This window comes from Corvus brachyrhynchos, unplaced genomic scaffold (assembly GCF_000691975.1).
Source record: "Corvus brachyrhynchos isolate BGI_N302 unplaced genomic scaffold, ASM69197v1 scaffold21, whole genome shotgun sequence".
Taxonomy (NCBI): Eukaryota; Metazoa; Chordata; class Aves; order Passeriformes; family Corvidae; genus Corvus; species Corvus brachyrhynchos.
In genome coordinates, this window is record NW_008236924.1 from 3977582 (window position 1) to 3993100 (window position 15519).

The 15519-nt window shown below is 54.0% G+C and overlaps 1 protein-coding gene across 2 annotated transcripts in view; it reads left to right on the top strand.

Moving 5' to 3' along the window:
• HRH2 (histamine receptor H2) overlaps positions 1 to 14224 on the top strand; it is a 15147-nt gene extending 923 nt beyond the window's left edge. The window contains exons 2-4 of one of the 2 annotated variants that reach the window (XM_017728161.1): positions 4671 to 6118; positions 9279 to 9444; positions 11239 to 14224. In XM_017728161.1, the coding sequence (XP_017583650.1) occupies positions 5063 to 6118; positions 9279 to 9444; positions 11239 to 11462 (1446 nt within the window). In that variant the 5' untranslated portion in view covers positions 4671 to 5062 and the 3' untranslated portion in view covers positions 11463 to 14224. Of the gene's footprint in view, positions 1 to 4670; positions 6166 to 9278; positions 9445 to 11238 lie in introns of those variants that run through there. The other variant, XM_008629075.2, reaches the window with a different exon arrangement.
• Positions 14225 to 15519: the final 1295 nt, after the last annotated feature.

A 15519-nucleotide genomic window follows, 5' to 3' on the forward strand; every position in this document is an offset into this window, starting at 1 on the left:
CAGGAGGCTGAACCCCGGAAACTCAGGCAGCTCCAAGCACACTCATGAGCCCGACACCTCTGATTTCAGTTTCACCTTTCCTGGATACTCAGTGCCAAGCAAACTTTCAGAATGCTGACTGCTCTGTTGGGTTTCACATACCTCTTCACATTTCCTGCTTTCAGGGGTCCTGAACAGCTTCTAACCCACAGAGCTCCTTTCCTCCTGGGGAAGCCTGATGGAGGGCTGGTGGCAGTGATGGGGATTTTGTCCAGCTTCCCCCAGCCCCTCTGCTCATGCCAGAGGTAGTAATTGCTGCTTTGTATCAGACATCACACTGGGATAGGGCAGAGAGAGCACCAAGCTCTGGAGAAGCCCAAGGAAGAGGGACAGAAGTGTCTGGGGATACAGCCAGGCAGGACACCAGTGTCTCCTCACATTTGTCCTCTCTGACATTGCCTTCAAGTCCTACCTCCGGCAAATTTGCTCTTGTCCCATTGTGAGTCAGGCTCATGGATCTGGCAGGGGATCAAGAAGCCCATTCCGAGCTTGGGAGTTTTGCAATTCCCACCATCAGACGTCAAACACCCTCTCTCAGACCAGAAGAAACCCCCACACTCCCATCTCTTGGCTGAAGTACCTCTCCCAGCATGCCCAGATGTTTAATCTCAGGAAGGAGTTGAACAGAATTTTAGAAAAAGCCACAATGCTCTGCTGTGAGCTCTGCATGGCCAGGGAATGCACTTTGCTCTTAAGTGACTTCTGCCAGCACCTTTCTCAGAAAGAAGCTATCATGGGAGGCAGAGTAACATTTCAGGTCTGCAAGGGCAGAGCCCTCCTGTCCGTAGGACAGAGCTAAAAAGCTTCACGTGGCACTTCTCCTGAGCCCCCCACCACCTCTGTCCTTCCCAGAAGTGGGAAACGCTTCCCAAAGAGAGGCTGCCACATTCAGGCACTCCCTGAGTGCTCCTCTCTTCCCACGTGTCTGCTTATGGTGCTGATGCACCCAGGCTTTTAACAGGTTTAAAACAAACCTGATGTGCCAGAAGTGGAAGCACAGGAAGGGAGAGGAGCCAATGCATTCCCTGCTGGAGCCAGCACTGCATCCCATTAATCTTACTGCAAAAGTGCACCAAGTGCTGGAATTAATGATGTTGGAGGAAAGGATGCTGAGAGAAGGGGAGGGGTAATAAAAAGGTAAAATGCAACAGAAATTTCCTGTGAATAAATCACAACCCCCTCCCCAGGGGAGATAAATGCCATTTTAAAGGGGAACACAGTGGATCTAATGCAACATGGACTGCAACAGAGCAGAAAATATCTATTCAGGAGCGAGAAGACAGAAATTACTATGAGAATTGTAAAGAGGATAATGGTGAGACTATAGGATATTACAATGGAAGGATCGTTAATGCACCAAAGAAGGCTATGAACAGAGCTCCTTAAAGATCAACCTAGAGGTAAATTTTATTTAATGGTTTTCATTAGTGACCTTGGCTCAGAAAATGAGGATTTCTATAGGAAAAATGTTCTGGTGAGAAACTTGGGAGAAGTTTTGCACTGGACAAGGGACTAAGTACGACAGCAGAAGAACCAGAGGATCTGAAGATTAACAGAAACACACTGGGCTGCACAAGCTCACATGCTTAGGGTCTAAAAGCAAAAATTGCTACTCTAAGCAGCTGAAAACACCATAGGAAAAATATCTGGCTTTTAGGGAACCCCAGGATGACTGCAAACAAAACAAATGCAACCTGACAAGTCCTCACAGCAGAGATAGTGTCCACCAGAACACCAGCACCACTGGAAAAGGCACAAGAAAGATGACCCAGAAGCAATGCCCTGCTCTGGTTCCTTCAATGCCAGGAGGGTGATTTTGAACCAGGAACAGATCCAGGCTGTGATAATGAGGATAATCAGGTAAATGTAAAAGCTGCCTGGTGAGACAGGGCTGGAAAGGTACCATTTATTCTGGCTGTTGCTGCCACAGGAAACAGCTGCTCCACTCGTGCATCGAGGAGGAAATCCACTCGCTTTGCCAAAACACAACAGGAGCAGAGGGCACAGGTACTGAATGTGGCTGCAAGTGACCCAGGCAGAAAGCCAGGGGTGCATGTGGAGTCACAGAGAGCCAGTGCTCCAGGAAAGAGCTCTGAGCTGGACCTGGGGTCTGTGTCCTGACAGCAGTGAGCTGACAGCCCCCCATCAATACCAGCCCTCCAGTCTGCTTTTCCTGCAAAGCCATGTCCAGAGGCTATGCTCACCTGGGGGAGTGCTTCCTTGAGATAATTTGGCTGATATGGGAAAGTCTCTGGCACCTCCACCGCAGTTAAGGTTGCAGCATCTCACATCAGAGCTGACAGGAGGCAGGTCCTGCCCCACTCCACGGAGGAGCATCCCCAAGGGTTTGCAGGCAGCTCAGCCCTGCAGCCCACATTGAGCACGGAGTCCCCAGCTCTACCTGGACTCCTCTGCAGGGATGGGGACACCACTGTCCCCTTGCAAATGCCCACTCCTTGCCCTGAGCTACTCTGAAAAAGCAAGAAGAAGCAAAACTCCTTCCGAGCACATCTGCAGTGCAGGGCTGCACCGGGAGCTGCCCTGGCACTGTGGCAGGAGCCGAACGTGCCAACGTGCCCAGAGCTGGGACCCAGCAGCAGAGCCCGAGGCAAGGCCCAGCAGAGCTGCAAGAGCCAGAGGCAGGAGCAGGTTGTTGGTGTGTGGCAAAGCAGCCACGTAGGAGGCTGCCATCCACCCACAGCATTTTCTAAGTGTGCTACTCCCCCTATAATTTAATCTGCCATTTCCACATGTTGGTAGCAATGAAAACACATCCCTTTCACTTGGAAATACCCTTCTGTGAGAACAACCTGTTCTCCTCACTGCTATCAGTGGGCAGGCAGCGTTCAGCTTGTTCCACACTCCTTTTGTGAGTGAACAAAAAGCTTTCCATGGCAAGAGCCTGCGCTGCAGCTGGAGGTGAGGAACTGCTCCACACGCTGCTGCCGTGGCTGAAAGCATCGCATCCTTCTCCCAACAGCCTCAATCCCAGCACCCAAACTCAGAGGGCCTCCTCTCTGGCAATCAGTTTGCTCTGCTCAGCAAAAGGCTTCCTACAGGTGGGTTCATGGCTTGTTGTTCGCTTTCCCTGCCTTTGGAAGCAGCAGGGCTCTGGGTATCGCCTCTAATCTCAGTGGTCCAGTCCCAGTCTCGCCCCCATATGGTTCCTGGCAATCAGTAGTTGTTTACTCATGCAGCCTCCCTGGTATACTCCCTCCCGTGGCCCCCATGCCTTTAGACTTGAATCAAAGACATAAATCATCTGAAGAGTATTTCAACCTGCGCCACAGTGTTATCTTGTTGTTGCAGGGGGAGTTTAACTTCAAAATCTCACGTTAGTCCTCTGACAAGGCTGGACTTTTTCCTTTCCTGGAGTTTCTTCTTATTGCTCCATCTCTGCAACCTGTTGCTCTCTGCAGAGAATCAGCTCTACCTTCATGCACAATCCTGGGCACCACCAGGGAGGGCTTCATGGAGTCTCTCTGGGGTGCAGAGAGCCTGCAGAGCTGGGTCGTGCACCGCCCATGGGGACCAGTGCAGCTCTCCCACACCAGCACATCGAGGAGGATGAGGAGACCCCTTATCTCATCTGGGAAGATCATGGTGGGAGACCACAGCTTGGACACAGGCAGCTCCATGAGGGTCCCAGCACAGTCAGTCCAGCTCCTCAGCCTGTTCCCAGCCCTCTTTCTTGTCCCTGCAGTGCCTCAGTTCCCCTTTAGGGATCTTCCCAACATGGGTATTGCTTCCAGTCAAGGAACCAAGGTCCCTTTGAATCTAGTAGTGGTGGGGTCTTGGAGATCACCATAATCAGCAGCTCATTTGGAAGTTAGAGTGGTTTGCTCTGTTGTTTCTTCCCTTACAAAATGCGGATTTTTGTTATTTGTATCCAGACAGAAAACAGACAGGAAAAGGGATGTTCCTCTTCCCTTCCAAGACCCAGAGCAGAGTGGGGATTTCCTATACAGGCTACAGGAGCTACTGTGATTTGTGATGGCAGGGACCAACCCAAGGTGTTGGGCTGCTGCAGAGCACAGACACAAGGGCAAAGTTTAATGGGACTGGCAGCCACAGCCAAGATTCAGAAATTACGTAGTTGTGACTAATTTTGCTGGATTGCATAAGAACTGCTTTCTCAGGAAAATTGTTTCTTCATATCCTCTTTGTTCTCACTTCTATTGCAAGCCTACAGGAATGTGATGGTTTTAAAATCCCTGCCCTTCTCTCGACATCCCTACATTACATGGGCACCCCTAGGGCTGGGAGAGCCCAGCTGACAGGTACACAGGTGCCTGGCTGCCAAAGGACTTTCCAATTTGGGCTTGAGTGGGCTGGAGCAGCCAGGAAGGTGTGGACACTCTGTTTCTGGAGGGGTTTGAGGGAAAGCTTAAAGGGTCTTTGCCCACTGCATCTCTGACTTGATGCTTTTATAGTATCACAGAATGGTTTGGGTTGGAAGGCATCTTATAGAGCACCTTGTTCCACCCCCTGCCATGGGCAGGGACATCTTCCACTATCCCAGGTTGCTTCAAGCCCCGTCCAACCCGGCCTCAAACATCTCCAGGGATGGGGCAGCCACAAATTCTCTGGGCACCCTGTGCCAGGGCCTCACCAGACACTTTCTTTTGCAGGTTGTCCTCAGGAGGTGGCAAAGCTCTGTCTCTGCTGGAGCACTGCTGACCACTGTCAGTAACGAAACATGCAGAGGGCATGAGACCCCACAGGACCTGACCCCATGGTCACTCAGAGGAAAGGAGAAGGCAGGAAAGGAAAAGGAGCAGCTGAGATCCACCAGCAGCTGCCACAGGACGTCAGCTCCAGCACTGAACTCCCAGAGGGGAGCTAGAGACACAAGTGAGTTGCAGTGCCATGTCTTTCCTAGACCATGTCATTCCCAGCACACAAGGCTGAACATGTAAAGTGACTCTGCAATGTTCTCCAAGGTCACTGTAGACCAAGGGTCGCTTTGGGAAGAGCTCTAGGTCTGCCTGGTAGAGGCTCACTCCAAGCAGCTTTGGAGCTGATGGGAGCAGGACTGCTCCATCCTTGCAGTGACACCATGGATCCATGTTACAACCACACAAGCTCTCAAAAAAGGATGGACTTTCCCCTGCAGCTGCTGGTCGGGTCCTGCCTCGTCATCCTCATCGTGATCACTCTCTGTGGTAACATCATCGTCTGCCTGGCCGTCACCCTCGACCGCCGGCTCCGGAGCTTGACAAACTGCATCATTGTCTCCTTAGCCATCACCGACCTGCTGGTGGGGCTTCTGGTGCTGCCATTCTCTGCTTTCTATGAACTCACCAAGGAGTGGCCCTTTGGCAGCATTTTGTGCAACATCTACACCAGCCTGGACGTCATGCTGTGCACAGCCTCCATCCTCAACCTCTTCATGATCAGCCTGGACCGCTACTTTGCCGTCACCACCCCACTGCGCTACCGCCAGGTGGTCACTCCCTCCCGCGTGGCCGTGGGTTTGGGTGTTATTTGGACTGTTTCACTGATGGTCTCCTTCCTCCCCATCCACCTGGGCTGGAACACCAACGGGACAGCAGTGCAAAACACAGGCCCTTGCAACAAGGAGTGCACGCTGGAGGTGAACTTTGTGTATGGGTTAGTGGACGCCTTGCTCACCTTCTACATCCCTTTGGTCATCATGTGCATCACCTACTACCGGATACTGAAGATAGCGAGGGAGCAAGCCAAGAGGATCAACCACATGTGGGGCAACACCTCCACGCTACCCATGGTGAAAGAGCACAAAGCCACCGTGACGCTGGCAGTGGTGCTGGGAGCGTTCATCGTGTGCTGGTTCCCCTATTTCACCATGTTCACGTACCGGGGGGTGTGGGGGGACAGCAGGGTGAAAGGCACACCCATGTCCATTGTTCTCTGGCTGGGCTATGCCAACTCAGCCCTGAACCCCATCCTCTACGGGACACTCAACAGGGATTTCCGAGTGGCGTACCAGCACTTGCTGCATTGCTGGAGGATGGGACACCCCAGGAACTCCCACCTGCCTCCCCTCCAGGAGGCCCAGCCCAGGGGCAGGCAGGAGGGTAAACCCTTGAAACTGGAGGTAAGGAACAAGAAGGGGACACTGCTCACCGATGGAGCCCTCAAGAGGTAAGAGCCTTCCTACAGTAGGGACTCTAATGGTAGGTCTGTCCCCAGAGAGGAAGGCAGAGTTGGGGACCCCACAATTTCCATGGACTTTTAAGCAACAAACTGATGCCCCAGCAGGCAATCCTTGCCCAGGCAACTGGTAAATTCAGAATTTCATCACCATCCACAGGAATCCCTCACCAACCACAGCTTGCATCCCCTCCATGCTGGCAGCACAAGCCCAGGTACTCCAACTTCCCACATGGCTGGCCTTCCCCTGGAACTGCCACTGTTCACAGGGACCACAAAACTTGTCACCCTGGCTTTGCTGGGTAATGGGGACAGTTTTGCCTTCAGAATTTGCTGTACAGATGGGGTGCAGCCGTTAGCTGGGGCTGCTCCCCAAAAACAGCCATGTCCCAGTGAGGAACAGCCAGCAAAGTCTGGGCACACAGCAGAGCTGCAGGGGCCCAGGAAAGGTGACTGCCCATCACAGAGGGGAAATCAGGAATTAGTCCTGGGGCACAGAGTCAGAGCACCTGCAGCCAGGCAGAAAGTCCCTGCAGGAGCCAAAATCTCGGTCCCCAGTTCCCTGCAGAGCAGCTCAGCCACTTCCCTTTCAGTCCGAGCCACGCACCCTCAGCATTTCAGCTATCAGTTTGCACCAGCAGTGAATTCAGCCAACAGCAAGTTCCATTCCCATCTCTGGAAAGAGGCAGGAGTAGCCCAAATTTGGTTGGCAAATGCTTTTAGGAATACAAATACCCATGTAAAGTTCGAGCCAAAAATTCCCTCAGCGTCATCCCAAGTATTTTATGAGGGTCAACCCCACCAAGGGGTGCAGTGAGGGAGCAGGATGGGAGCAAAGTGGGCAAGATCTGTGCCAGGCTGTGTCCCCAGCCCTCTCCCTGGGCACCCATGTCCCCACGGGGCTGTGGCACCCTCTCACTGCCTCACTCCAAGGTGTTCACTCAGCCAAGCACAAGGAGAACGGAGAGGCAGGTTGTCAATCTGCTGCTCCTGAGACTAATCTAACCTCTAAGCAATGCCTGATAAGCAGCCCAGAAACTTTCCATCCATAGATAAGGAGTCCTTTGATTCCCTGTTCCCAGCGTGCCAGCAAAGAAACCGCGCTCGTGCGCTCTCGCAGCACGTGCCCTTGATCCTGCCCCAGAAACAGTCTTGAGCCACCAAAAGGAGAACTCAGGGAGGTGAACCAAAGTTCAGAGCCACCCAAAAGGCTGAGGCAGCATCGTGCCTCCCCCAAGTCACCAATGTGACTTTAGCCAAGGGAGGGAGGCAGAGGAAGAGATACAGGGGTATGGATTAACATGAACAAATACAAGAACGCAGGTCCTGGGGCTGCATTTTTCAGTTTCCAAGGAATTAATGAGGAGCCCAAAGTTATAGCATTTGGTAAACTGTAGGTTGTATATAAAAACATATGGAAAACACGTGCCTAAGGTGGTGGAGGTGTTTCTGCAAACATGGAGAGACAAAGAGAGCTGTCCTGTTTGCTCACACAGAAGTGCAGCCCCTGGGCAAGCCAGGAGCTCATGCACTGAGGCTCTGCAGCTCAATTGGGAGAGCTGGAGATGGGGAACAGGCTGTCGGGATCACCCTACACAGCCAAGAGACAAGAGAATATAAATGCCAGTGTCTTCTCAAAATGCTGCCGTACCACAAAGGGAGAATAATGACTTGGAGGGAGGTAAAAGGGGAAGAAAAATGGGTTTCTGTTCGTCAGGCAGAGGGCAAGGTCACTGATTTCCTGGCTTTCCCTCTCCCATCTTTTCTGGGTAAAAAAAATTCTTCCCCTGGTTCCCCAGAGGGAAGGCTCAAGTAAGGGAATGTTTCTTGACCTTTCAAAATCTAGAGAGCTGCCTCCCCGTCCTACACAGCATCACCACTGTGGTTTCTGCTCACAATCAGATAAAGAGTTGCTCGAGCACCTCAAGGTACTGCTTTTACTTTCTCTCCTTCTCTTCGTGGCCCCCTCACCTCACAGCACTGTTGCACCAACGATCATATGTGGCCCCTTCCAGCCCTTTTCTCCATAGTCAGATACAGAAAGATCTGCTGTTGGCAGATGATTAGGATCAACTAATACCACACAGGACAGCTGAGCACAGGATTTACCCATTCACCAAAACCTGGCAGCCAACTCCACCCGCAGCACAAACCGAGCTGGTTCCTCTCCCCTCTTCCTCTCCACAGAGTCTTCCGAGTCATCTGCCCTGAACATGTTAACAGGAAAAGACCAACATAAATAATTCCAAAAACTCATAACACCCTCCAGATAAGAACACCCAGAGCTCAGAAGAGCTCTGCTCAGAGCAGCTCCATGGGGTCATACAAGGGAAAGCACAACCAGCAGAATTTTGAACCGCTGCCCTTAATAACAATGTCCTTTTCAGTTCTGAGGCATAGGGAAAAGACTAACAAACGAGAGTGGAAATACTGGAGAAGTGCAGCTGGTCTGAGGAGTCACTTGGAATCTCAGTCAAGAGCAGGGCAGAGAATCAAAAGCTGTAGGAAACCCCCATCATTTAAAGGGCTGGAGGGCATTTCCAATGCTGAGGACCAGGTAGGGTGGAGAGTGCAGGGCCAAGCAGAGATGCAAGGGAAGACAGCTGCTCCCATTTGCTCACTGGGCATCAGAGAGGAAGGCAATTCACACAAAACCAGTAAAGAAGAGCACTGAAGTGCTCTCAGGAACCTGCTTCAGTGCAATGGAACAGGGCTCTGAAGAGACCTGGTGCTTGTCATGCTCGTGGCTGTCGGCTCTGAGACTGGACCCTGAGGTCCAGGGAAATCAAAATCCTGTGAGAGGGAGCACTACCAGGGAAGTTTTGGGGAAGAAAACACTGGAGCTGAATGAGTGGCTCTGGCTCACATTCTTGCATGTCGGCTGTGCTTAGAGCAGCTTAGGGCAGGACCACAGCCACAATGCATGGGCAGAGAAGTTCCCATCGGAAAGAGTCACTGTCCTAGTGTCCCTCAGGGGACAGACAGCAGGCAGACACTACCTGGTGCTTCACAGACCAAAGCCAGGCTCAGCCAGGCTGGCACTGACAGACTGGTCTGTTCTTTTTCTCTTTTTCCTGTCTTCATGTGCGATTTAACCTTTCCAGCACCGGAGCTTTTCTGTGAGTCTCAGCCAGCCCGCTGCCCTAGGACCCACATCTCCCAGCCTTCAACTCCTGGCTGCCTTCTTCCAAAATCCTGTGTGTGAGGTTGAAAGGACAACACTCAGCTTTCCTCAGCAAGAAACTCAACAGCAGAGGCAAGAGCTGCAGGGTGAGTACAAGGCCAGGGTCCCTGGGTGAAAATGAGGGAGGAGGCTGCTTTCCCTGCTGTGGCATCCACTGCCTTTTGCCTGGGGCAGGCATCCCTTCCTGGTACCTGGTACCTGGTGCAAAGGGTGATAGCATCAGAGATGCATCCTCACTCCTTTATGCAGCACTGTTTGCTCTCCAAACCCAGTCCCAAGCCCAGGGGAGATGAATAGAGCTGGGCCCCTCCTCTGTGGCTGCCCTGGAGTTTTGGGCTTATAGAACCAGCCTGAGATGCCCTGGAAGATGCTGCATCCTGCCTGTCCCTCACGCACTGCAGAAGCAGCTGCATTCAGACTATGAATTTCCAGCACACTTCATTTTCATGCAAGCCTACATCCACATAAATTGCCAGCAGCTTTGGCGGAGATGCTGGCAGGGCTCCCGAGGTGAAGAGCTGATGCTGCATGAGGCATGTGCTGCTCTCTCCAAGTGCTGCTGTGCTGGAGGCCACGCCTGCCCTGCATGGGGATGCCTCTCAGCTCCAGAGAGCCACTTTGTGCAGCACTTTTCAGGAAGAGTCAGGCAAGGTCACCCTGGCCTCCGCATGCGCTCCCCTCCAATGCTGCACTCCGATAACCTGGGCTCTCCATATTGACTCTGCCTTGGGGGGGAAATACGGTCACCCACGTGCTGGGAGCTGGGCACACTTGGTCCCTGCTGCACACTGAGCACTTTTAACCTTAGCCAAGGTCACAGCAACAACAGGAGCCAGAGCTGTCTGTCTGTCTGTCTGTCCACACACACAGCTGAAAGGGAGCTGGAGCACAGGGACCCCCTGCCCTGGGCTGCAACATCAACCCACACTTCTCAGAGGTACTCCCTGAGAATCACCCTGGAAATGCCATGGCCCATCAGCAGAAGGAGAACCAGAGGACTGGAGGCTGCAGATGCTGTTCTTTGGGGAGGCATCACTGCTGCCCTGCAAGAGGAGCAGGGTGAACCCCCCAGTCTGGAAATCACAGAGTGAAGCTCCCCAGGGCAGACACAGTACTTATCCCCCTGGCAGTGCAGACACAAGGCAGAGACATCTCTGCTGCTGTCACTGCCCAGCAGCAGGGACAGAGGGGACAACAATTCCAGCTCTTCTGCTTCATGCTTCCCATCTCTGTGCATATGTTCCAAGACACACGTAGCTTCCGTGAGGAAAACGCAAAATGCCAGCCATCCCCTGAGAGGCTGCTGATCTAATCAGCAGAATGAAGTAGAGGCCTTTTTGCAGGAGATCTGAGGTCCTGGTTTGACCACAAACATCCTTTCTGCACCATGGGGGTGGGGGACAGGAAATGCTACCTCGTACAGGACGCCCACCCAAAGAGTCCCTGACCAAAAAATTCCCTGACCCACAGCAGTACCAAGGAGAGGGGCCATGGGAGAAGCAGCACCCAGGAGCAGAGCACTGCCAACCTCAGAACATCAACTTTTGTCAGGCTACAACACTGACAACCCTGCTGCTGCTGGTGGCCCGAGGGACAGGAAGAACAGGCAGAGAAAGCCACAAAGCAAAGTGATGCTGCTCAGAGGGGAGTTGGGTGATAGGTCTTGGGGTGATGCAAGCCTGCTCAGCTCTGCCCAAATGTCAGCACTCAACATTTAGTCGAGGATGCTGAGAGCATCCTCACAGCATCACATCACGGTCCCTCCCAGGCACAGCAAGTGCTGAATGCAGCATCCCTTACACTGGGGAGCAGGCGATGGGGGGAAATGGATCCAGCTGCATCCTATAAAGCCATTGATCTCCCTCTGTGTTCCCCTGCAGGATCCCTGCTCTGGCACGTGGCATTCACTCCATCCCCAAACACTGCTGGAGAGGCCTCTGCCCACCCAGGTTTCTTCCCAGGAGGGTGGTGTGTTAGAAGAGCCCTCGGAGGAGCTGCAGAAGAACATCTCCCCTGCCCTGTCTGGGCAGTGACACTTTCAGCATCAAGCCCCACACCAGCAGGAAGAGATGCCTGCAGAGCTGGGTCAGGAACCAGTGCATGACCCTGGCAGGGCAGGGCTGGGGGTGCCCTCTCCAGACCCATGGCAGTGGGCCAGGCTGCAAGGGCACAGGGTGGGGGGGGAAAGGGGCTGCTGTGGTGATCTTGGTGCCAGGCAGACCAGCCTATGATGGAGAAAGGCAACACAGGCACTACCTTCCCTGGTGCCCTGTCCTAGGGATGTATCCACCCCTTTGAGGGGGTAAGGTGCTGGTAGAGGGGGAGTGATGTGGCGGGAGGGCTCAGCATGGTGGATGTTGGCAGCCACAAGTGCTGGATGTCTGTGCACAGGACATCCCAGTCCCTCAGCATCCGTGCTGGGTCAAGACTGCCTCCCATGCTGGGGAGAGTTTGGCATCCCTGGGGCTGCCCTTACTCCACGTCCCCTGTCCCAGCCCTACTGCGAGGCAAAGAGAAGCCCTGGAGCCTGCTGGGCCATGGGGAGACTTTGAGCAGCCAGGGTTTGCCCCAGGCTCTGCCCTCCCCAGCAGCTCAACACTAAGAGTCCCAGAAGAGGAGGTTTCTGCCCCGAGCCTGTGCAGAAATCATCAGCAGTATAAAAATCTATTTAAGACAGAAAGAAAATGAGATACTTGATTTCTTTGGGTGTGCTTTGTCCTGGGAAGAGCCTCCCTGCCCTGCTACACCCTGCTGTCCCATCCCCATCCCTCTGCTGGGACGGAACCTGGACACAGCACAAACCCCCAGGACACAAGCACGGCTGCCCTGGGCAAGGGCAGAGCACATCGTGCCCAGTGGGACCAGCCAGATGATCCCTCCCTGGTCCCTGAGCTGATGGAGAAGGGGACACCTCGCCGCCCCTCAGGCGCGGACCTGGAGGGGCGGCACCGCTGGCTCGGAGCTCCCCCTGCTTGCTGCGGGCACGGACCGGCCCCGAGCTCCGGCCACACCGTGAGCATCACCCGTGCTCCCCAACCCGGCACAGCACACCCCGCTCTCCCCCCCACCTCCTCGACACGGCCCAAGCCACCGCAGCGCTGAGTGTCAGCACCCGCCACTGGTTCCTCTGTGGGCTTCACCCTTCCACCTCTAGTTAGTGGTTACAGAGAGCAAGGAAGGCTAAGAGGGGGGGGGCATTGCAGCTCCAGTGCCTCCCAGCACCCAACCAAACCCCACTAAAGCATCGGTGGGCAAGGAAACAGCCCCAGCAAGGTGATGCCCTGGCAGGTAAGGTGCCCTCATGGTCCTCCCTCATACGGCTTTGGGAGAAGGAGCTACGAGACCCTTGGACTGAGCCCTCTGGAGCAGATTGAGAAAGTGCCTCATCAGCAGCTTTCCAGAGCAGCAGGAGCCGTGTCCCTGCAGAGGAGCACACGGAGAGCTCCTCTTCCCCAAGCAAACCAGGCAGGAGCAGGCCTGAACCGCCTGCAGCATCCACGCTCCGCTCCAGCTTGAAGAACTGGCAAACACACACCCAAACCCCTGCCACCTATGATAACAATTAGAGACTTATCTAATTGCAAAAATAATTGCAATTGAAGTGTTTAATTACCATACTAAGCAGGAAGAGCCGTTTCCTACTGTTCCAGTAGCACTCTCGATCCATCAAACAAGGTTTGGGGCTTGTTTGGGTGCCGGGGTTTTTGGTTTTTTTTTTTTTTTTTTTATTATTAGATTGCAGCCCCAGGGGATGAAGAGATTTGCTAATTAGGGTCTTGGAGAACAACTACCAATTCACAAACACTTGCTTTTAATTTCAATACTAACGAGGCTGGAAGAGGGAGAAAGCCAAAATGCAGAACATCTGTGGCAGTGCTGGCTGCAGCGGCGCTGCCCCCAGTCCCTCCCCACTGGGCTGTCACTGCTCGGGAACCATCCCGGGAGACCACGGGGATGGGCTGGGGACGGGCTGGCTCAGTGCAAGCACAGGCAGGGTGGAGCTGCTGCTCTGGGTCACTGCTGTCACTGCAGCCACCACACAAGCTAATCCCAGCATCGATCATCTCTCTAATCCCCTCAGAGACCATCGGCTTTCTCAGTGATGGGCTAATCCTGAGGCAGCCGTTCCATCCCCTGGGGGTGCAGCAGCGAGAATTTCTCCAGGTGACATTTGGTTTTGTTCTCCTCTAAACTGACAACAAAAGAGAATTTAATTCTCTCGACAAGCAGCAATTCTGTGAGGGAAGAGAAACTGCTTAGGAAGCTCCTAACCAACATCTGCTCTCTCAGATAGGAAATATCCCCTGCTAGTGGAGGGAGCACAGGAAGGGCTGGCTGCCAAGTGCATGGGGACATCCCCATCCCCCTGTCCCTGCAGGGGACACAGGAGCTCATGCTGCCCTATATATGGGACCCCCATCCTCACCTTGCTCTACCAGCCACCCCAGGGGCCCACAGTGCCTGGCTGGGCTTCTTCCACCAAACCACCTTTCCCATCCTTGCCACAGCTCTGGGTAGGGTCCAAAAACCTGCAGAGAGGAGACACAGGGAAGGAGAGAAGCACACAGGAGGCAGGAGCAGCCGCAGGGCATCCAGGCTTCCTGTCCCCAAGAGCGCAGCTGAGACGTGGTGGCTGCCACGGGCCGGAGGCAAAGGAGTGTTTTATTTCTTTTAGATAAAAGAGAAACATCCGTAGAATGAGAAAAAAAGTGAGTTGGTGGGGGGTTTTTTTCAGACTGTCATGTGATTAAACACAGAGGAAACAGAAAAGTAGAGGACAGCCCCAAGCAGTTGAAAATGAGAAACTTTGTGTTAGAAATCTCAATATTTGATTTTCTGGAATAAAATGTGTTTTGGGGTCACTCACCCAACAGTTTTGGCTGGGGAATCAAGCCTCTGGAAAGGTTATGGAATCCATTTCCTCCCCCCAGATCTAAAAATTACATTTCCATGCCAAAGCATCTTGAAACCAAGGACAAGCACTCCCTTCCATGAAGGAGATGACAATGGGGAAGGCATCATCAGGTGCCTTCCTGGCCTCAGCTAAGCCCTTCTTGTCCAGCAGTTCCCCACCTCCAAGAATGCCAAGGCTGGCAGTGCCAGAGGCGTGGGGCTGATCCCCGACCACCACGGGATGGTGGCCATGGGACCAGGAGCATGGTCATGTCACTGGGATGGTGGCCAAGGGACCAGAGAGAGAGGACAAAGCCACTAGAGGGCACAAGTATGACAGAAACACGTCTCCACATCAAGGGACCTCCAGCTTCTGCAGTTCAACAGTCCCAGAGGTCCCCCAAACCCCTCATCACCCCCACCTCCAAAAAGTCCACCCTGAGCTCTCCCACACCAGAACACACCTTCTCCTGGTAGCTCAAGACCCCACCACGCAGGGCAGGCCGTGGAGAGCCGGGTGCCCCTGGCCAGGCAGCGAGATGCGGGTCCTGCAAGGAGCCATCTGGCCATCGACGAGGGAATGTCCAACGTCCTTTTGTCCTTTTCTTCTCCTTTCTCCCCCAGAGCTCCCTTCAGGCAGGCGCTCCCCTCCCCCCTCCTGCAGCCGCCACCGCTTTCATTAAGGCTCTACCACCAAACCAAACACCATTTGTCAGGGAATCGGCTGCCAGAGGCAGCTCTGCTGGAGCAGATGCCCCCGCATCCCCCAGCAGACAGACACTGTCACAGCCGCCTTCCCGGCGCGCCGCACACCTGCGCGGAGGTCACGCTGCCTGCGTGGGTTTGCTGCCCTCGGTACAGAATGGGGGTCACAGAGCCCTGTCTCCCGAGCTAGATCCCTGCTCCCAGCCCCAGGAGCACCCCGGGACTCCTGTGTGGGCGTCGGAGCCGCTCTCAGCACCCGGGCTGCCCCGCCACTCCACCCACCCTGGGCGTAGCTGGCAGGTGCTGCTGCCCCGGGGGTGTTTGCACAGCTGTCAGGGCCTCCCGGATGGATCTGCTCTCCTTGCTCACAATTCCCAGCCCACGGGCAACAGCCGATCTCCTCCCTGCCGGCAGGAACCCAGAGCCGCTGGAGGCAGAGGCAGCAACACCCTGCGACCCCGTGTACACAGGGGCTGATGCTGATTAAACGCAGCCCCGGTGCTGATAATTAATTTCTCAGAGGATGAATTACTTGGGAAAGCTCCAGAAGGAATGCTGTTCTT